General features: G+C 36.2%; 1 protein-coding gene across 1 annotated transcript; it reads left to right on the top strand.

Moving 5' to 3' along the window:
• The first annotated feature begins 771 nt into the window (after positions 1 to 771).
• LOC128857264 (organic cation transporter protein-like) lies at positions 772 to 3,261 on the top strand. Its single transcript, XM_054092942.1, has 5 exons — positions 772 to 1,241; positions 1,331 to 1,685; positions 1,767 to 1,910; positions 1,984 to 2,174; positions 2,284 to 3,261. The coding sequence occupies exons 1-5, from the start codon at positions 1,226 to 1,228 to the stop codon at positions 3,063 to 3,065; spliced, it is 1,488 nt and encodes a 495-aa protein (XP_053948917.1). The 5' UTR covers positions 772 to 1,225; the 3' UTR covers positions 3,066 to 3,261.
• The last annotated feature ends 18,135 nt before the right edge of the window (positions 3,262 to 21,396 follow it).

The raw sequence follows: 21,396 nt of genomic DNA, 5'->3' as shown, positions 1-21,396 counted from the left end.
TAGAAAACAACTTTTTCTATCATTTTGCTGTTTCATTCACGGGTGTTCGAACCTACGGACTACCTTTCGGCTACGGCTCCCTCTTAAGGCGACCAGATGCACCTATTGAGAGTTCTATACACCTAAAAAACACCCGTTACAAGTTTTCGATTTAAAAAAGTGAGTTTACGATTGGTAATGCACACTTTTGATGACTCATTTAATTGTAGATTTTCTTTCATAGTAAATAAACTCATCCTGTTACTCCTTTTGAAGCTATTTCCAACACAATCCCCCTATAGTAAAGCTCACGCTATGCGTAGCGACCAAAACTAACCTTCGCAATGACCTTCCTTGATTAGGCAGTGTACCTACTATATAAATGCATACACATACATACAGACGTTCATACAAACCTATAAAGTTAAGCCAATACATATTGACGCTTATAATGTAAAATGTACATATGTATGTGTGTACACTCTATTCTTGCCTTTGCACAAAACTTCGTTAATGTAACGCATAAAGCGCACTTGTATAGAAACCTACCCTCGAAAACGGGTCGGGGGTAAAAGCACAACCAAAAAGAGAAAAGCTGCCGATATAAAGAGATATGATGGTACACAGATCTACAGACAAATATTTAAACAAATGTGTGCATTTACTTGAACCTATCTATAAACATACATACATACATTCATTGTACGCTTTATTGCTTGTATATCAGCTAGTGAATGAGTGTTAATTATTGGACACATGTGTATGTGCGTCTTTATGTATGGCTTTCGTGATGGAGTAGTGCTTGAGTGCCAGTGTGTCTATCCCTACGCAGCCGGCACGGCGCAGACTTCAGACAATATTTGTGCGCAGAGCTGAGTCGAGTCGGTGTCTACATGCGGTGCGGTAATACAGACAAAACTAGTAATAAATTTGATGTATTAAAATTATTTAACTGCAAAATGTATCTCGTATCCGCTTAATCTAATCTACGCGGCGCTAATTTCGGTGGTTCCTATTTTGTTTGTCACTTAGTGCAGCATTCGCGCCGACAACAGCGAACTAAGCTGAACGTGAAGGAGTTGTGCGCACGAAACGAAAAAAAAAACGCGAACGAAAATAAATAAATAAAATTTGTGAAGAAGTGTAGAGTTTGAAGGTGATTGCCTTCTTGGTGTTGAACAAGAAGAAGAAGAAAAAACGAGTTCTTTGTGTTGCAACAGCGACAGGAGAGCATACATTGCGCATAATGGAGAAACGTGATGGTGAGTTGCGTGGACAGACAGACGCAGATGTACTAAAGTCAGGGCGGAGCGCAGTGATATGCACATACTTATGGGTATTTAATTTACAGACAAGCCCACGCGACCTGACCCAATCATCTCGATTTTGGGCAGTGATTTGGGCCGTTGGCAGCTCATAGTCTGTTTATGGATTTTTCTTGCGAAATTTCCCACCGGCTGGGTGCAGGTTTCTATGGTATTCCTGCAGTCTCCTCTAGAGAGCACTTGCGCTGTGCCCGACAACAATACCGATGTCTGCTCCGCTGCGTGTAAAGAAGTCACCTACGACCGCAGTGTTTTCCAGGAGAATATCATCAGTGAATGGGATTTAATCTGTGACCGTGCTTGGCTAGCCAGTTTGGCACAAAGCTTTGTGATGATTGGCATTATGCTGGGCAGCATAGTTTTTGGACTATTTTCCGATAAGTAGGTAGTGGAGTGGCATACTCTTAAATATTTTTTAGTGCGATATCTATGACTAAATATTTGTGCAATCATTCTCTACAGATGGGGTCGCCGTCCCATGTTCGTGAGTGCCTGTGTTATGCAATTAATTTTTGGTTGCCTTGTTTCCGCCTCTCCATGGTTTTGGCTTTTTGCAGTTTTTCGTTTTCTGGATGGTTTTGCCACAGGCGCCACCATGTCCACGGGGTGAGTAGAATCTAAAATTTGTGATAAAGCTAAAATGTGGTACACTAAAGCATTTAATCGCTTTCTCCAATAGTTTCACTATTATCATGGAAATTGTGGGCCAAAGCAAACGTGAAATTATGGCTATACTCTATCAGATTCCATTCAATTTGGGTCATGCCACATTGCCGCTCTTCGCCTATTATTTACGTCATTGGCGTTGGTATCATCTGTCATTCTCATCCTTCTCAGTTGTCTATTTACTATACTTTTGGACTGTGCCCGGTACGTACGCACACATATGCACTAAATATACGCACCAATACACACAAACACACATGCAAAACAACTTGTTGTTTGCGAAATTGATAACATTCTCTCCTCTCCTTTTCAGAGTCTCCGCGTTGGCTTTTCACTACCGGTCGTACTGAGCGCGCCGTTCAAATACTCGAAGCTGGCTGCAAGCGGAATAATATGCCCACCGATAATATACACAACGAGCTCGTGCAGGCCTCAAAGATTATCGCTGACACACCTACTTCGAAGAAAGGCAATATACTCGACCTTTTTCGTCATCCTTATCTATTACAGAAAACTCTAGCCATGGCCTTTAATTGGCTGGTCGTATGTCTGGTCTACTATGGCGTATCACAGCATATATCTCATCTCAGCGGCAATATATTTGTGAATGTCTCTATAGGCGCTACGCTTGGAGTGCCAGGCACACTTATCTGTATTCCGATGACCAAGTATCTTGGACGTCGCATCACGCTCTTCCTCTCGAATCTTCTCAGCGGCACTGCTTTGTTGATAATGGCTTTTGTGCCCTCACTGAGCAGCACATTGACGATGGCTATGGCGACGATAGGTCTTTTTGGCGCATCGGTCACATTTCCGAATGTTTACCTCTATGGTGGCGAATTATTTCCGACAGTGGTGCGTAATTCAGGTGTAGGGTTGTGCTCGTTTGTGGGCCGTGTGGGTTCGATTATCGCGCCATTTGTATCGGACATGTCGGCACAGGGTAAGTGGATACCGCCGGCAGTATTTGGCGGATTTTCTTTGGCGGCAGCTGCTTCAGTCTTCCTTATGCCAGAGACACGTGGCTTCCCGCTGCCCGAGACCATCGAAGATGGTGAAACATTTGGCAAAAACAAGAAAAGTGCGCAATTGTAAATAAGACAGTAGTAAATATGTTAAGATAAAGCAAAGCGCTAACTGTTGTAACTAGCAATCAGGTATTTCTATTAAAACAAATTTATACAAATAAAAAGCAAAGCGAATACATGTAGGATACAGGGAACTGGATGATATCATTGTTGATTATGTTATAAAAATGGTTATAAATAAAGAAAGCTTTTAGTTTACTTATAGAAAAGATGAGAATTATTTACTTTTTGTTGGGGTTTTGTATAAAAAATTGGTAGGGAAAGGTCGTTAAAGGTTTGCTACCGGAGAAATTACAAAAAACCATTTTTGTTTAATACACGTCCGTTAAAAATGGCAGACTCACAGGATTAAGGTAAGTAAAATGTATACAGCGCGCGATAAAACTATAGAACCTCAAGGTTTTGACCAGTTTTGAACCTTTTTTGTAGTAGATTTTCAGCTAAAAGTGCATAAATCGACACTTTTTACTTGTTACCAAAACAGCTGAAATAAATGATCATTAAAAAGGCAGTTAGAGGGTAAAAACGGTCAACGAAATGGACACTCTTGAGTCGTTCTCAAGATGATGAAAAGTCATTAAAAAAGGCAACTAGAGGGTTAAACTTTTCAACGAAATGGGAACTCAACGAAAATTTTAAGCAGCAAATTTTTCGAAAACTCGTTCGCGTTAAGGTAAGCGCGAGAGAAAGCTGTGTTCAGCTAGTATTCACACATTTGACACAGATACATTGCGAATACCTGCACTTATGAACATTAGGGCGGATCGGTTTGTAGGGAACGTAAATTTTAAACCTTCTGTACGCATACAGCTAATTAATTCGAAGTAATTTTGCTAAATAAAAAAAATATAGGTAGGTGACAGTATTTGTTGAGTTGGGGGAGTAATTTTTTGGGCTAAGGCCGAATGTTAGAACATATCTGGACTGCATCTCATAATGTGACATAAAAGGGAATTCGATGTTGTTTTACCGAAAAAGTTGGAAGCAGTATTTGTTGACTTGAGTGAGTAATTTTTTTTAACTACACACAATACCTGTCATGAGAAAAATTTGAATCGGCCAGAAAAATATGAAAGTACTAAAGAACGATTAAAAATTGACACATTATTTCATCATTAAAAAAAAATTGTTAATTGTATCAATTAAATCAGCTGCGTCTAATGGAAAGTTAAGAGACTAGTCTAACTGCAATTTCGTATGTTAATTTGCTCTTTGCCATTAGTAGCAAAGAAAATATAAAAAATATGTTTGCTAATTGGTTATAAATTGATGCTAATTGCTCCTAAATAGTTTTTAGTGTGGTAACATTTATACGCGCGAAACATATCAATACTCATGGCACATCTTAATCGTGCCTAGTCATTTTATAAGAAGAGTTTGCTTCGTGCCAAGCGTTTTTCAAAATGTACAATAACATCTTTACTTTCTAAGTGCACTCTGTTACCATTTTCGCGACGTTTTGAAGAAAGTGACTATAAACAAATATTAGGCCCGATTTCGTAAAATACCATAAATATCTGTGCATTTGTTGCTAAGTCATTTTTGGCATGAGCGACAGAGGTCACAAATTATATTATATGCACTTGAGAAACGGTCACTAATTGTGTTCTTTCAAGAGCGAATCATCCAACTTTAGTGATGATTTAGAAATGTACTTCTAATAAGGAGCATAGACCAGTATATTTCGGCAATGAAACAATGCTGTTCTGGTAGCAAACGTCAATTAGAAGAAACTTTGCTGACCACCTAAGCTCAGCCTATCTTAAAACGCAGGTATCCCAACAAAAAAACAATACGATAACATTTAGAAAAATATTAAGGATGCGTGGTTTTCAGCCTTGGCACGCTATATACTCTATGAGCAATTCGAGATACTTACAACATCAGCCCAATGTTACGTCATACTCATGGTCGATGAGTAAATAAAAAATAATACCGAAAAATATCGCAAAAATTCCTAGACCCAGCCAAGTCTTTGTGATCCTATAGGCGTGCTTAGGGATGCAGAAAGTACAGAATGCTTAGGGATGCAGAAAGTACGGGAGCTTTACGCCATTCAATTTCCGAACTCGTAGCTGCGTTTACTTGTAATTGGTAGAACGGCACACACTCGGAAAAGCTAGGTTTAGTATTTAACACCCATTGCAGAGGCTGTGGGAACATTTTAGAGGAAGAGGCTGTTGAGCACTTTCTCATTAATTGCTCGGACTTGACATCTAGACGATTCAAGTCACTGGGTAGTCCTTTCTTCGATAGCTTAGGGCAGTGCACCAACCAAAATCCCACCAACCTTCTCCATTACATCAACAGTTCTGGTTGGCTGTTAATAACCGCGCTTTAAGTACTGCTACTTGGGGTGTTCCAGACTGGTACTTCAACCATTTTACCTACCTACCTAACATATGCCCCATAATATCGGCTTCACAAGTGTAAGTCCAAGTTAAAGTTTGTAATATTTTCTTATCGTTCATAATTCGTTCGTTGGACAGACCCTACAAGTATATGTACGAATATTGCTATAACTCTCCTTAAATTGAGTTTACAATTTTTGATTTATCTATGTTGATCCTCAAGGCCACCTCTCGCTCGTAGTGTTCTTCAGATGGTATTTGTTCACTTAAGAACGACTTATTTGCTTCTGTTGAAGCATTCTTCCCCTCACAAGTCAAACCAGTCATCACGAAATTTTTGTTTATGTTCGTTAGAACCAAAGCGTTACTATACGAGTACATATATGTATGTAATGCAAGTAATATCTAGTATGTATGTGCATACGTCCAACAGATAAAAGCAAAGGGTAAGGAAACTTAAAGCCAGTGCTTCTTAGTTAAGCGTCTCTAGCAGTTCTGGGCACGCGAATCGTAGAGAATTAGAGTAATATAACCTCTAATAAAAAAGAAGCAAAACTTTTTACAAACAGAAACAACCTGCATTTATGGGGTAGGGGTAGTCAGAATTTTCAAAAAATTTGATTTTTTTTTGCGTATTCTTAAAGTATAATATCTTAAAAATATTGTGTGAAAATTTTAACTCAATCGAACAAATACTTTTGAGTTATTCAACAATTAACAAAGGGCGCTAGGGGGCTCTGGCTAAGCCACAAAAACTTTAAAAGGGGTTTTCTCAAAACTATGTTTTTTGAACTGGTGATCTGTAACTTAAAAACCGCTTGGTAGATTTCAATAAAATTTATACTGCTTTTGAAAAACATAAACAACTCGTGCCTGATCGAAGGATTTTTTTTTTCATTTAGTTTTTTAACAATTAATTCTCGGTTTTTTTCCCGAAAATCTGAAAAATATTTCTTGAGGAAGCCATATTGTTAATTTTGAAAAAAAGCTTCGATCAGGCACAAGATTATCTATTAATAAAACCAATTTCTCTTGTCCAATTGATTTTAGATGAATCTCCAAGGACTTGTGATGATCACCGCAAGGGACTTCTGGAGAAACGGGCTCCACACAAACAGCGATAGATTTTACAATTATTAATGTTTGAAATTTTGCTACAGACAAGTCGAAACATGATGTATTAATGATATGTTTTTATTTTTGTAAAATAAAGCAATTGACTAGCAAACAAAATTATTGAAAATCGTCATTTTTTCAGGCCTCTAACTACGCCTAACGCCTCATATGTGCTTATATATTTTAGGGCAAATATTTTTATACCAGCGCACTTGTGCCCAAGACTTTCATATATAATGTATGACTCTCGTACACATGCATGAGTATTTACGTATGTTCGCCAATTTAAGAAAACACTTGTAAAGTTTTGTTAAAATTTGTTCATTTAATTATGTTAATTAATAATTCTTTTATCACTTCTTACAAATATACATATATGTATATTACGTTAAACCACAAGTAATTGTTTTAGACGTTTAGCTTTTAAACGATATAATCGATCCGCACAGTTCAAGAATAAAGCAGTCATTGATTTATGCTTAGTTGGTAATTAGTGTAAGAGTTGAAATTATAGATTCAAAATGAGGAGATAATATAAGAACTAAGTTGAAAAGGAGTTTATAGAAAGAGTATGGAGAGCGGAGAACGGTTATATTAGAAGAAATAAATGATCAATATTTATATTGAGAAATTTAGGATTTTAACCGTGAAAAATACAAATTAGGTAAATAAGTAAATAGGGTGTTACTAACATAAATATATACAGGGTTGTCAGTGTGAGTACATTTATGTAACTCAAGGGTATCATAATTTGGTTACATAACAGAAGAATCGAGATAGATATATATTACATATATACATATATATAAAAATGCTCAGAACGATGAGAGGAGTCGATTTAACTCTGTCTGCCCATCCGTCCTTCTGAGCGCACCATAGCTAAAGCAAACAAAAAAAAAAAAACAAATTCAATGAAAACTTGGTGCACTATTTGCACTCACCTGGGGGGTTCTCCATACAATCATTTCAAAATATCACCATTTTCGGCCTTTACATGAGAAAAGAAACTAAAAAGTTCGACCCAAATTGGGGGACATCAGAATTCATTTTAGAGGTATAGTTCCTTCGGCAAAGTTTCTTATTTTGATCCCTAGAATATGATTTTCACAGAGCAATGGGCGATTTTTTTGCCTCACCACAAATCGACCCGGCCTAATGTATAGGGTTGTTCAATAGGTGCGCTTCAACTTTTTTCCGATAGGGAGGGCGAACGACGCAATATTTTTTATTTTTCGCTTGTCATTTGTAAACTTCATTAGTATACATTTCATCATGGAACGCTACACACTTGAGTAACGATTGCAAATCGTGCAAATTTTTTATGAAAATAATCGTTCTGTTGCTGCTACTTTAAGAGCATTACGGCCATTTGTCGGTCCATTTAACAAGCCGTCCCGTTTTGGGGTTATGTGAAGTCATTGGTCTACAGTAACAAGCCGGCGACGATTTGTGAGCTCAGAGCCAATATTGAATGCGAAATTGCTGGAATTTCGGCCGATTTATGCAAAAGAGTGGTCGAAAATTGGGTTCAACGATTGGACTTCGTAAAACGTGCACGCGGTGGTCATGCAAAAGAAATCGAATTTCATAATATACTTAAATGTATATGTTCAAACTCGATAATAAAAAAAAAATAGTTAAAAAAGTCAAACCGTTTGTGTTTTATTCAAAAAAGTTCAAAAGTTGAAGCGCTCTTACTGAAAAACCCTATATAATATATATGTATATGTCAAAGATGGCATGCCTGAAAATTATCATTTTAGTTTGAGGTCTGTGTTTTTGTTTTTCCACAAATGGAGAGACCTACAGTTTTACGCCGCTTTCGAACGGCAGATGATTTTGGATGAGTAGCATTTTCTTGGAAGAAATACTCTCGGAGGCTTGTCATTGCCTGACGAAAAGCGACCGCCATTAGAAAACATTTTCTAAAAATTTGTGTTTCCTGCACGGGACTTCGAACTTGTATACTTCCTGTAGTCACGACCAGCCGATCCGGCTATGGCGGCCGCTTTATAACTGAAGCTACTCATATTCGAATTTCTTACTTATTTGACATATCGAATTAAAAAATATTTCCAAAACATGTCGCCATAAATTTATTTATATTTTTATTTATAAAAAGTTCGTTTTGTTTTAATAGTGGACAGTGCATTGAAAATCACTTTGTTTTGGTTTTGCTGATATTCATGACATTTTTGACGCAAAGTTCAATTTGATTAATTAATTTGGTCATGATGCCTTCAGAAGCTTGTGTATAAAGAAATCACAAAAATTATTGCGGTCTGCATAACGTAGCTTGAAAGCTAGAAATTCGGCATTAATTAACATATATTTGAAGAAAAAATGCGTTTCGTTAGGAACTTGTAATGTTGTGAGCTTGAACATGTTTAGTAGAGGTCAAGATCAGAAAAGCACAGTTATATATACATATGTACATGTGTATGTAGCTGGCGCCATCAACGAATTGTATGAATTCCGGTTTCATATATTTCTTTGATTTTTCTTGTTTTCTTTTGTACCCACGGCACGCATTAATCAAAAGCAATAATAATCAGCATACTTATACATTATTTTCGGTTCTTCCTATTCCATTGGCAATAAGAATTAAAAGTATATATGCAGATATACATTTTCGGCAAGTGGTCACGTAAATAGTTTTATACTGCATGCGTTGTAAAACAGGTTCGGTACCCACATACTGCAAACGTTATTTATTATTCAACAACTATGTTACATTGAGTACCTGCTCAGAAGTTTTTACCAAAGCTCTCTTATTTAACTACATTTTATTTGGTACTCACATTTTAATCTATATATATAAAAATGAAATGATGTTCGTTTGTACGCAATTTTTTGGGCCGAAACGAGGCCAATTTTATTCGTTATTTTTTTCATATTATAGGGATCCACTAGGGGAAGGTTTTTAACAAAAAAAAATTTTTTTTTTAATATTTTCTTCATATAAAAAAAGAAAAAATCAAAATCTATATATATAAAAATGAAATGATGTTCGTTTGTACGCAATTTTTTGGGCCGAAACGAGGCCAATTTTATTCGTTCTTTTTTTCATATTATAGGGATCCACTAGGGGAAGGTTTTTAACAAAAAAAAATTTTTTTTTTAATATTTTCTTCATATAAAAAAAGAAAAAATCAAAATATTGTACAAAACAAAGCTTGCTCGATTCTTAGATTATAGTAAGTTTCGAATCGACATTCATTTTATGTGTACAACTTTTTTTGAATTTTTCGCTATTGTGAAACGATTTGTGTCGTGTTGTAATTAAAGAGTCGAATACAGAAATTTCAAATGATTCGAATGAAAATAATGTTTCAATTCAATTGAGCAATGCTTTCCTTGACCAATTCTATATGGAAATGAATGCGTTTGCAAACGATGTTTTCGGCTATGAACAAATGTTGGAATCGAATGTAAAAGGAAAGAAACGCGAAATGATAAACAAATTCTTGAAAAATTTAAAATGAATGGTGCTTCATTGGAAAAATTCAAAGGTAATAAGAACATACACAAGATAAAGTTAGAATTTGAATTTTTAGATTTATTTTGTTTATTTCTCATTTTTTCAGAAGTATACCACACAACAACTCATTCCAACTCTGATTTTGAAATCCTGTTGGAATTGGTGATCGATAATTTTGTCACTATAATGGTCAATGGAAATTTGCGTGTATCAGACCCTGCATATTATTTACCATATCAACTTTTTATGGAACATATGGACCAAATGAACACAAAAAAATAATTTAGTTTTGTTTTGATTTTTTGAAACATTTTGGTTTTCAGTTAATACAATAAAAACAATACTGTTTTTTCGTGAACACAAGTGAACACAAAATTCTAAATTTATTACGTTGTTTGTTTAGTATTTTTTTAGAAAAAAAGTAAATTTTTTGGTTTTGAGGAAATTTGTTCATTGTTGCTATTTGTGAAAGCGTAGATATTTGTAAGTATTTGACTATAATCCTAAAAGTTAATGGAATACCACTATGACACATAGACAACATTTTTTCAAAGGGGTGTTTTTCAAAAATTATAAAAAAAATTGTTTTCAAAAATTTTGAAGAAATAAAGTAAAATAAAAAAATTTCGAAAGCATGAAATTTTTTCAAAACCAAATTTTCCTCAAAAAGATGAAAGAAATTTCTTCGAAGAGGTGTTTTTCTAAAATTACAAAAAAAAAAAAATTCAAAAATTTTAAACAAATAATATAAAATAAAATAAAAGTTTTTCAAGGGTATGAAATTTTTTCAAAACAAAATTTTCTGAAAACCAAACAAAATTAAAAAAAAAAAGTGGTGTTTTCAAAGCATTTCATATTCCACTATTAATAGAGAATACATTTTTTCGAGGGGGTGTTTTTCAAAGCGGAAAAAATCTTTTTTAACAAATCAATTTAAACTTTTACAAAAGTATGAAATTTTTTCAAGAACAAAATTTTCTCAAAAACGTTAAATTAAAAAAAAAAATAGTTTTTCAAAATTTTTAATTTTCAGCAATTAACTGAGAAGAAATTTGTTAGAGCGAAGTGTTTTTCAAAACTTAAAAAAACACTTTTTAACCAAAAAAATAAACCTTTTTTCAAAAACAACAGCAATGATAACATTGCCTAACAATTTCTGCACTTTTGCACAATCTAAAGAGGCATTGACACAGAGTGTATTTCCAAACATAGTTCAACATTATAAAAACCATGATTGGCTCAGCGAAAGAGCAATTTTAGCTGGGAAAAATAAGGACGTCAATGATATAAAGTCAGCTATTTTAGATCCAATACCTGGTGACATAGTTGCGTATAAGTCAATGGACACTATTACTGATCAAGATGATGTCGTAAATTATCCAACTGAATTCTTAAACTCACTCGATTTGCCAGGTCTACCACCTCATAATTTACGATTAAAAATTGGAGCACCGATTATTATGCTGCGCAACATTAATGTGCCACGACTTTGCAATGGTACCAGACTCGCTGTGAAGAAGCTAAAGGGTAACATTATCGAAGCAACAATTTTGAAAGGGAAGTACAAAGGAGAAGACGTTTTGAGACCCAGAATTCCACTGATTCAGACGGATTTACCATTCGATTTCAAACGTTTGCAGTTCCCTATTCGCCTTGCCTTCGCCATGAAAATTAATAAGGCGCAAGGACAGTCTCTACAAATGTGCGGTATTAATTTAGAATACCCAATTTTTTCTCATGGAAAATTGTATGTAGCTTGCTCACGAGTAGGCAAACCATCGTCATTATTCATTTACGCGAAAGATGGAAAAAAAAAAAACGTTGTCTACCAAAAAGTGTTACAATAAAGTTCGAATGAAATTCTATCAAAGAATTTGCTTTGTTTTGTATTAATTATATTCTCTTTCAGCAAATCATTGAATTTTTCGCCTAGCGGAGCGGGCTAGGTTACGCTAGTTTCTTATAATAATTACATTCTCTTTACAAAAATTTAGTTTGGCTCTTGAGGAGACAATTTTGCCTACACCACGGAGCTTGCGGATTTCCGAGCTTAAATATTGTAATCAAAAAATATATCTAGTTGACAATAAGCTACCAGGTCATAAAACTAGTGATCTTACAATATATTTTTAGGAGTTATCTCTACGAAGATACTTAACAATATTTGTATACTCGTTTATAAAGGGACTTTTTATTGAATTAAGACTCAAGTGAAATTTGATCAAGATTGAAATAAAACTTTTGAAAATTTTTGTAGGTAAATAGCACCAGCTCCGTTTAGTTAGTTGACTCGGAGGCCACAAGTGGCACATCAGCGACTGAGTACATTCAGTGATCTTTCCAAAATCTCAGGCATGACTGAGGGCATCGGTCCCGATACCATTATAAACAAGCCATAGGCGTATGCTATTACCTTAACCCCACCCTTCATTAAAAATTTCAGAACTTCGTCAATAGCAACTATCCAAAGTTGGGGCGACAGGATACCACCTTGCGGCGTCCCCCCGTGCACGAATCTAGTTACATTAACCCCTCTTGTCACCGAGACAGATGGGATTTTCCACCTCAGTCTATCTAACGCAGTGACAGTTGGCTCCGCCGCAATGTTATTAAAATCACCCCCATTTCTATGAAGGTCGCCAAAGTTAATTTTTTGCTCTCCAGAAGTTTTTCCACAGTCTCCATAACCTCGTGTAAGGACGATGTGCTCTCGCATACGATAAACAATTAAACTTTCAAACACCTTTAGGATAAATGAAGTAAGACTTATGGGTCTAAGGTTTTTGGCTATATGTATAGTCAAATGCGGCCTCGGTTGTCTAGCGTAAGTGCACTAGCCTGCCATCCCAGAGGTTGTGGGTTCGAATCCCAGGTAAAGCACGGTTCTCGCACTTTTCCAAATATACCTACTTTCCAAAAAAAAAACAAAAAAGATTCCTCCAATTCCATTCCTCAACCACAAAAATGTATCCTTTCCGTCCTTACTCCCGCACAATAGTCTGCGCATTATTTGCATTGTGGCTGCTAAAACAAGAAAAAAAAACAAAGAAAAACACACAATGTATCAGTGGCGCCAGCAAGAGGAAGCGGGCAAACGCGATAATAGCGCAGAGGTACCAAATTTAGCGAAGTCCTCAACCATCTGTGCGATCCTTCTGCCAGAAAAACGTGAGACACAGATGGCACTTCAAGCAGTAAGAAGGCGTTGTGAGCAACAGGTGGACATTCCCACTAGTCCTAAGGGACTGGTTAATCACCTACCAGGCTAATCAGCTACCCTGTCAGAAAAAAATAGATTAAAGAAGACTGAGTCTTGTCGAGGCCCTATGCTCCCGAGAGGAGTGAACAAGGACAAAAAATATAGGCAGAGGTTCTGGATGAGTAGGAAAAATTACCCTCTTCAACTTATTATTGAAAACCCTATTGAACAGAGACCAGTCGGTTTTTTAGGGTTACTATGGGGAGATATGGTTTCTCGTGCGGAATTGATTTCGAAGAGGATCAACCTGTTATCCGAAAAGGAATTTCTCTGAGAAACCTATCAATTATCAACCCTAATGGCAGGCGAATTAGTCGAGAGAGTGATATCAAGAACCTCCTCCCAACCGTTTGATGGAAATACAAACGTTGGGGTGTTGCTCTTCTTCCAAATAAGGAAATTACGGCTAATAATGAAATCAAAAAAAGACTCTACTAGATTATTTATCTCGCTGCTTCCTCAAATGGTATGTCTCGCATTGGCGTCGCAGACGGTGAGGTTGGCCTCTTTATTAAATAAAGGTGAGTCCACCAAAAGCCCACTTTCTCAGGAGGTGCTTCATTTTCGTGGCCCATGTATGCAGTAGCAACGGCCACTAGATGTTTCTACTCGGACCACTGACACGTCTGGTGAGCTGAAATGAGAAATCAGAAAGACATTATTAGTATTCCTACGTATGAGACAAGCCCTAGGCTTACCTTTCGACTGGACATAAGGGTTCTTGGATCAGGCCGATATTAATGTTTTCCTCCCTGATGATGACACTGAGGTTATCGGTGGCTAAATTAGCGTGGCGTTAATCTGTGCTACCCTTGACATTACCTTGTTAAGGGAAGCAAATATGACAAATACCAACATTTATTAAGGAAGTTGGGCCCAGAGAATTATTTTGAAGTCTTGAATGAGGCAGTGATCAGTCAGTGACAAGCCTCCTCATAGTAATGATAATAATACCCTCATAATTCGGCAACTCTTTTTTAAACTGGTTTTAAATAATTTGCAGCCAATACGTAAGATACTCCTATTCCACTTAACTTGTTAATTAATTTGCATTCAATTTTTCAAACAAATACACTACCGGTCAAAAGTTTGGGTTCACTTACATTATTTTAGAATTTTACACAATCAAGACGGCTTATTAGTGTTTTTTTTTTTTTTAAACGTGCGTTCTGATACTAGTTTGAGTTTTGGAGATTGTTATTGTTTACAAAGTGACTGTGGGAGACGCGTAGATCAAGCATGGACGTGTTATGACTTGCTGCATTCTGTCAATGCGTCTAGTGCCTATTACGCGTAACATCTTATTGCTGCAAAACTCGCTTCAAGAGTTATATTTCTAATTGTTGGTGTCATCTTTGTTATCAAAAAGGTAAGAAAAACAATTTTTTGTATTCCAAAAAATAACTGTTTTACAAAAACTTACATACAAGTCGACGTTATACAAAAATGATCTTCTAATTATTAAAATTTAAATAAAACTACATATTTCTTGTTTTATTTGTAGAAAAATGGGTCGGAAAGCCGAGCTTAGTGTAGAAACACGAGCAGTCATTGCAGCACTACATGGAGAAGGCTATTCAACGCGAAAAATTGCTTCGAAATGTAATGTCTCTCAAAATGCTGTCATGAGAACGTTACAAAGAAAGAGCGATACTGGGTGCAATCAGAGCCGTCATCGTTCTGGGAGGCCTAAAACTACGTCAAAAGGAGAGGATACGTTCATATGTGTTGTAAGCAAAAAAAATCGTTTTCTAACAGCCCCTGAAATTCGCGAACAACTCAATTCCTCGCGCGAAGCTTCAGTATCTGTTTCGACGGTACAGCGACGACTAAGAAACTACGGCCTAAAAGGGTGCGTCGTCGCCAAAAAAACCTTTACTTCGAAAGCAAAATAATATAAGAGACTTAATTGGGCTAAAACACATAAAGAGTGGACAACTGAACAATGGTCTAAAGTCTTGTTCACGGACGAGTCCAAATTTGAAATTTTCAACAAACGACGCCGCCAATATGTTCGTCGTTTTGTCGGCGAACGCATGATGAACCAATGCGTGGTTCCCACAGTTAAGCATGGTGGAGGGTCAGTGTTAGTCTGGGGATGCTTTGCTGGAGACAAAGTTGGAGACATTGTGCAAATTGAGGGTATTATGGACAAAAAAGTCTACCACAACATACTTCAACGGCACGCTTTTCCGTGTGGGAAAATACTTGTCGGCAGCGGTTTCGTTTTCCAGCAGGATAACGATCCTAAGCACACTTCAAAATTTTGCCAGGATTACATTGCCAAATAAAATCAAAAACAACTCAAATATATGGAATGGCCTCTGCAGTCGCTGTGGGACGAGTTGGACAGAGAAGTAAGAAAATTGCAACCTACTAATACAAAACAACTTTGGATATTTCTGCAAAATCGCTGGAATCAAATAACAGCAGAATCTTTGCGTAAATTAATTGATAGGTTGCCCAGAATATGCGATGCTGTAATACGAGCAAAAGGCGAATATTTCGAGGAATCGAAAATATGAACAAATACTTGCGGGTTTCTTTAAAAGTTAACATATTTTGTATTAAACACAATTAATTTCTGTAAAATAACGATATTACAAATATTTGACGAAGAAAATCACGACTATTTGAACATTTTTTACAATTTTTCAAGTGAACCCAAACTTTTGACCGGCAGTGTATATTTTTAGAATTAAGAGCCATCTATAGACCTACTGGTTCTTAGTGTTACCAGATGGAGCTAGACCTTTACGTTTCTTTGTAGTAAACATCTTGTAATACGTCTGCGTCTTTTGCGAATCTAAGTAAACTCTGAATCTATAACCCCGAAAGGCATTCTAACTTCTCATATTGGAGAGCTCCTAAGCATTTTAATTTGGTTCTATTTAGCTAACGCAGGGCAGGAATATGGCCCTAGCATTTCCCTCTCTTCCAGTTAATTGCAAAATCTGCAGCTATCGTTGTTTGTAATTCCTATCTTATATGCGTGCGCTGCTAGAAAATTATGGCCTAAAACGCGATACTTATAGAAAATATTCAATTTGAATTGCTGCTTGAACTACAGGCCATGTTGGAGTTCCAGTTTAGTAACTTTCTCAAGAATTGACAAACACTTTGGTATAAGTATATTTTGTCGGATGAAGAGGATTTTGTTGAAGAGAACAATATATGGTAGCACTAAAAGAATAAAGAAAGATTGTAACATTTATTTACCATATAAAGTTTTATTTCAATTTGTTTACAGAATTTTGTATTTATTCGCTGGAATGTTTCGCCTTCAGTAATCCATACACACACACTCATAATATTGTATTGTGCTTTTGTCGGGCCTGGGCTAGGGTATGCCTCTTTTATCTGGAAGACAATGTTGCCAATAGATTTAACCATAAATTATAGTTTTTTATACAAGCTTACTGTTTCTGCTTTTAAGTTACATCAAAGGAAAAATTATATGTATATAATTGGCGTGTGCACCCTTTTTGGGTGTTTGGCCGAGCTCCTCCTCATATTTGTGGCTTGTGTCTTGATGTCGTTCCTCAAATGGAGAGACCTACATATTCTAGCGTACTCCGAACGGCAGATATTTTTATGAGGAGCTTTTTCATGGCAGAAATACACTCGGAGGTTTGCCATTGCCTGCCTAGGGGCGACCGCTATTAAAAAAACTTTTTTATTTATTTCAGTTTTTCACCGAGATTCGAACCTACGTTCTCTCTGTGAATTCCGAATGGTAGTCACGCACCAACCCATTCGCCTACGGCGGCCGCTTTGATCGAATAAATTAATTGTTTTTTTTTTAATTATTACATATACAAATCTAAATTTTCAAACTTAAAAAATCTTACGACGATTTTAATATAGCAATGAAGGTCTTCATTTGTGACGCCAGTTTTGGTTTATTTGATTACATTTAATTTTTGCTAGTTGGTTGCTGTTGGCTGACTTTTCCTAACAATACAGTTCATCACCTCTGGATGTCCTACCAAAGGCTCCACTAATCGGCTTGAGAAGAAAAAAATGTTTCTGTGTTTTTTACAACGTACAGACAAGCAGAAGATCCATTATATCGTGTTCGTTTGGTCTTAGCATATTTCTAGGAGTGTTGATCGCTCTCCCTTCTTACAAAAATTTTGTTTAGTTTTCTTTACAACCATGGTGAAAATAATTCAGAAGGTGTGCTCAATAACAGATCGTTAATCTCCGAGTCTCCGATGACGTGATGGTTGAAGTTATTCTCGCCAAAACTTATAGTGTATCATCCTTGCTTACAACAAACTCTTACAATTTGAAACCTTAGTTACTGGTTTAACCAGATAGAATTATGACGTGAACGCAATTCTATGGGCGCGTGGTAATATGCCATATGATGAGCTTTGAAAACTAACGGAGAATCTCTTTTGTCAACAAATGCTGCTTTAGGCTAAGTAGGCCATTTACCGCTCTCGTCGAACAAAACTAACATTTTACAAGTTCTATTGCACGACGCGATGCCAACATCTATTGGGGTTGTCTTTGGAGTATCCGAGAGAAAGATTCTGCGGAAGATTTGTGGAGCTTTGCACATTGGGGATATAGAATATCACAGACGAAAGAGCATAGTGCAGCGAAAGAATATCCAGCAGCTCCGCTGGCTAAGTCATATGGTCCGAATAGATACACTCATTGCAGCTCTGAAAGTACTCAATGTGGTACTTGCTAGTGGCAGCAAAGAAAGAGGAAGGCTTTGTGGACAAGGACTTGACTTCACTCGGTGTGTCCAACATGAGCCGATTAGCACGAGGCAGAAACGACTGGGGCGCTTGGCTAAGCTCGCCCAAAACCCATTAAAACCCAGTATCGCGCCAATCAAGAAGAAAAAGCGGTTGAGCTGACGTAATTGAAGAGAAAGAAACATCATCCTCGAGCTCAAATTTTCGATTACTTTTTCGAGCATTTATTAAGAGTTATTTATCACGAATGAAAGAAGAAATGGATGGTAGGTGATTTCAAGCATTTTTCTACGAGTAGCAACAATAGATAGATTGATAACACAGGCCTGCGAAATTTAACTTTTTTCAGTTTCTAGAATGGCTGTAACGAATGGGTAAACGAATCTGACCTTCAAAATGCTCCATCACGTCAGGATTTTTGGTAAATGAAGCCTAAAAGGTCAAAAAATGGCCATTTTAGCCATTTTTGATAATTTTTTTTGGAATAGAAATTTTTTTTTTCAATTTTCGACGAAAAGGTCGCATAGTACAACTCTTAAGCTTTAAAACCCATTTTTTAAAATTATTGTACGATTTTTTTAAAAAAAAGTTATGACATTTTGAAATTAACAGTTTCAGTTACGCCAATAGACATTATACCCAACGTATACGTAACTGAAACTGTTAATTTCAAAATGTCATAACTTTTTTTTAAAAAATCGACCTTTTCGTCGAAAATTGAAAAAAAAAATTTTCTATCCCAAAAAAAAATTATCAAAAATGGCTAAAAGGGCCATTTTTTGACCTTTTAGGCTTCATTTACCAAAAATCCTGACGTGATGGAGCATTTTGAAGGTCAGATTCGTTTTCAGCGCATAAAAAACTACAAGAAACAAGTACAGCCATTCTAGAAACTCACCCTCGCAGGACTGTGTAAGCTGTAAATTAGTGTCGTGTGGATGAGGATCACATAGCGAATCCCATATTGAAAATCTCCTAAGACAACAAGTAAACTCGGCAGTTACTTATCTCGTACACTTCACCTAAAATTACATAACAGCAAAATTGCACTCACCGCCGCAGCCGAATGGGTTGGTGCGTGACTACCATTCGGAGTTCACAGAGAGAACGTAGGTTCGAATCTCGGTGAAACACCAAAATTAAGAAAAACATTTTTCTAATAGCGGTCGCCTCTCCGGCAGGTAATGGCAAACCTTTGAGTGTATTTCTGCCATGAAAAAGCTCATCATAAAAATATCTGCGGTTCGGAGTCGGCTTTAATCTGTAGGGTCCTCCATTTGTGGAACAAAATCAAGACGCACGCCTCAAATATGAGGAGGAGCTCGGCCAAACACTCAAAAAAGGGTGTATGCGCCAATAATATATAGATATATGTATATAAAGTTGCCCTCATTTTGCTGATTCAATCTGCATAATATTTTAATCCATAATTCTTGGTATTAACGCAACGACAATAAAAACTGCTAAATTGAGATAGTTTTTTTTATTCACAAAGGCATTTATATGTGGTGAACAATTGCAAAGAAGCACTCCTGTACCAAAAATATATTTAAATATGTCGGGCGTACACAATGAATGTCAGCAGCCCAAACAAAAGTACACAAACATTTTAATTTACTACCAGATGCTTCCTTCCACGCGAAATCGGTTTGCATTTTATTTGATAACCTGTGGCTAACCCCAAGCGGCTATTTTAAATTCCTTTTTAAAATATAGTGGCAATCAATGAGAGTTGCTTGAAAGCGACGCTGCTGTAGAAAGTGCCCTATGTGTGTGCGTGCGTAAATACTCGTATTTTTCCTTAGTCATTACTTATAATATTATTAGCGAATTTTTGTCATGTGCATACATAAGTACATTGGAATGGCACAAACAAATTTTTTTTTCTTGCTACTCCTAAGTTTGTTCTATCATGAAAAAAATGTGACATTATTTGTCTGTGCCGCCAATGTTTTGAAAATTATCATTGGAAAAAAACATTTTTCCGTATATTTTACGCGAATTATGTACAGATCAATATTATTTAATTTTCTTTACAAATGCCCAAAAAATTACAAAAAAAAATTATTACAGCAAAAAACCTTTCTTAAAATAAAAACCATTATTTAAAGTAACAGTAGAAGCAGATTTAAAGTAACAGAGAAGTATAAAAAAGTTAAACATTCTAGTCAGATGAAAAAAAAGTTATTATAAAGGGTGGTTAAGTTTCAAGGGCCGGTGCCGATTTTGAATAAAATACAATTTTTTTAAGAAATTATTGTAATTTTTCTTCTAAAATCGTCAACAAATCCACACGTGTGTGGCGAAATGAGTTTCAACCGATTGTTTTGATTTGTATTCCGTCTGTGGCTTGCTTTATTTGTGCTTTATTTACATTTATTTTTCCAAGTTTGTTCTTTTTCTTCTCCTTCGAGCAGGAAAATCTCTCCCGCAGCTGCTGCGTAGCCTAGTTTTGGATATAAAAGAACTCTTAAATGCCCATTTAAAGACAAGAAAGTACCACTTTTTTATTGAATTACTTAAAGAACTTTGCGTGCGTGACGAATTGTTTTTATTGTCTGCGTTTTTTTTTTTTAAGTAGGTACAATATACTCTATGGAAAAAACAAAGTTTTAGTGTGTAGCAGACGCGCAAAGTGAGTTTGTCATGCATTGTCTATTACATACAGATCATTAAACTACAAAAAAACAAAATTACCAACTAACAATTCCATAAGTTGTCTTCCGTTATATCTACGCATAGAGAGGAGATATCATAAATAGTTCGATCTTCTGAGATTGGAGGGACCATTAGTTCAGCCTAGCTGTAGCTCCCCATTACCTTCCACTCGTCACTGAGCGGAATATTCATCGATTTTTTAACTGGAAAGAGGGAGAATTATAATTAGTTGCGGACCAAAGAAAACCTGGCTAAAACTCATTTGGGTTCACTGATAAAATGTCTGATTTCCAGATATCGTGAAGCTATCTGATGTATAAAGTAGAGCACGCAATAGTGGCGCCATCCGAAAACTGCTACTTTGTTCTTGGTGAATTTGATATCTGAGTGACGTCAGTTCAAAAAATAAGCAAGCCCTGTTTGTGCCATTGTAAGTGTGCTTGATTCATTCCAATACTCTCGACTTTCCAATTACTTTTTCTTGTTCTTTCTCTTATTTTACTTCATTTATTTTCTATACTGACACCACGGCCATAATTGCGCAATCCTGTATTCTATAATTCTTGTATTTTGTAAAGTAAGTTAAGTGGTGACTTATATTGTCAAACTAGTTTTGAAGCCAGATGATGCTTTATGTGCTATACGACAGTTGAAGTCAGTTCAGTTATAGTTCTGATTCCTCACCTTTTTCCAGTACATAGTCCGTGAATTTAAATAGTGGTTATATCTCGAAGTTCATTTTGGAATAGCTAAGCATA

Source organism: Anastrepha ludens, chromosome 2 (assembly GCF_028408465.1).
Source record: "Anastrepha ludens isolate Willacy chromosome 2, idAnaLude1.1, whole genome shotgun sequence".
Classification (NCBI taxonomy): domain Eukaryota; kingdom Metazoa; phylum Arthropoda; class Insecta; order Diptera; family Tephritidae; genus Anastrepha; species Anastrepha ludens.
This window is presented reverse-complemented; position numbering and strand designations above follow the sequence as displayed.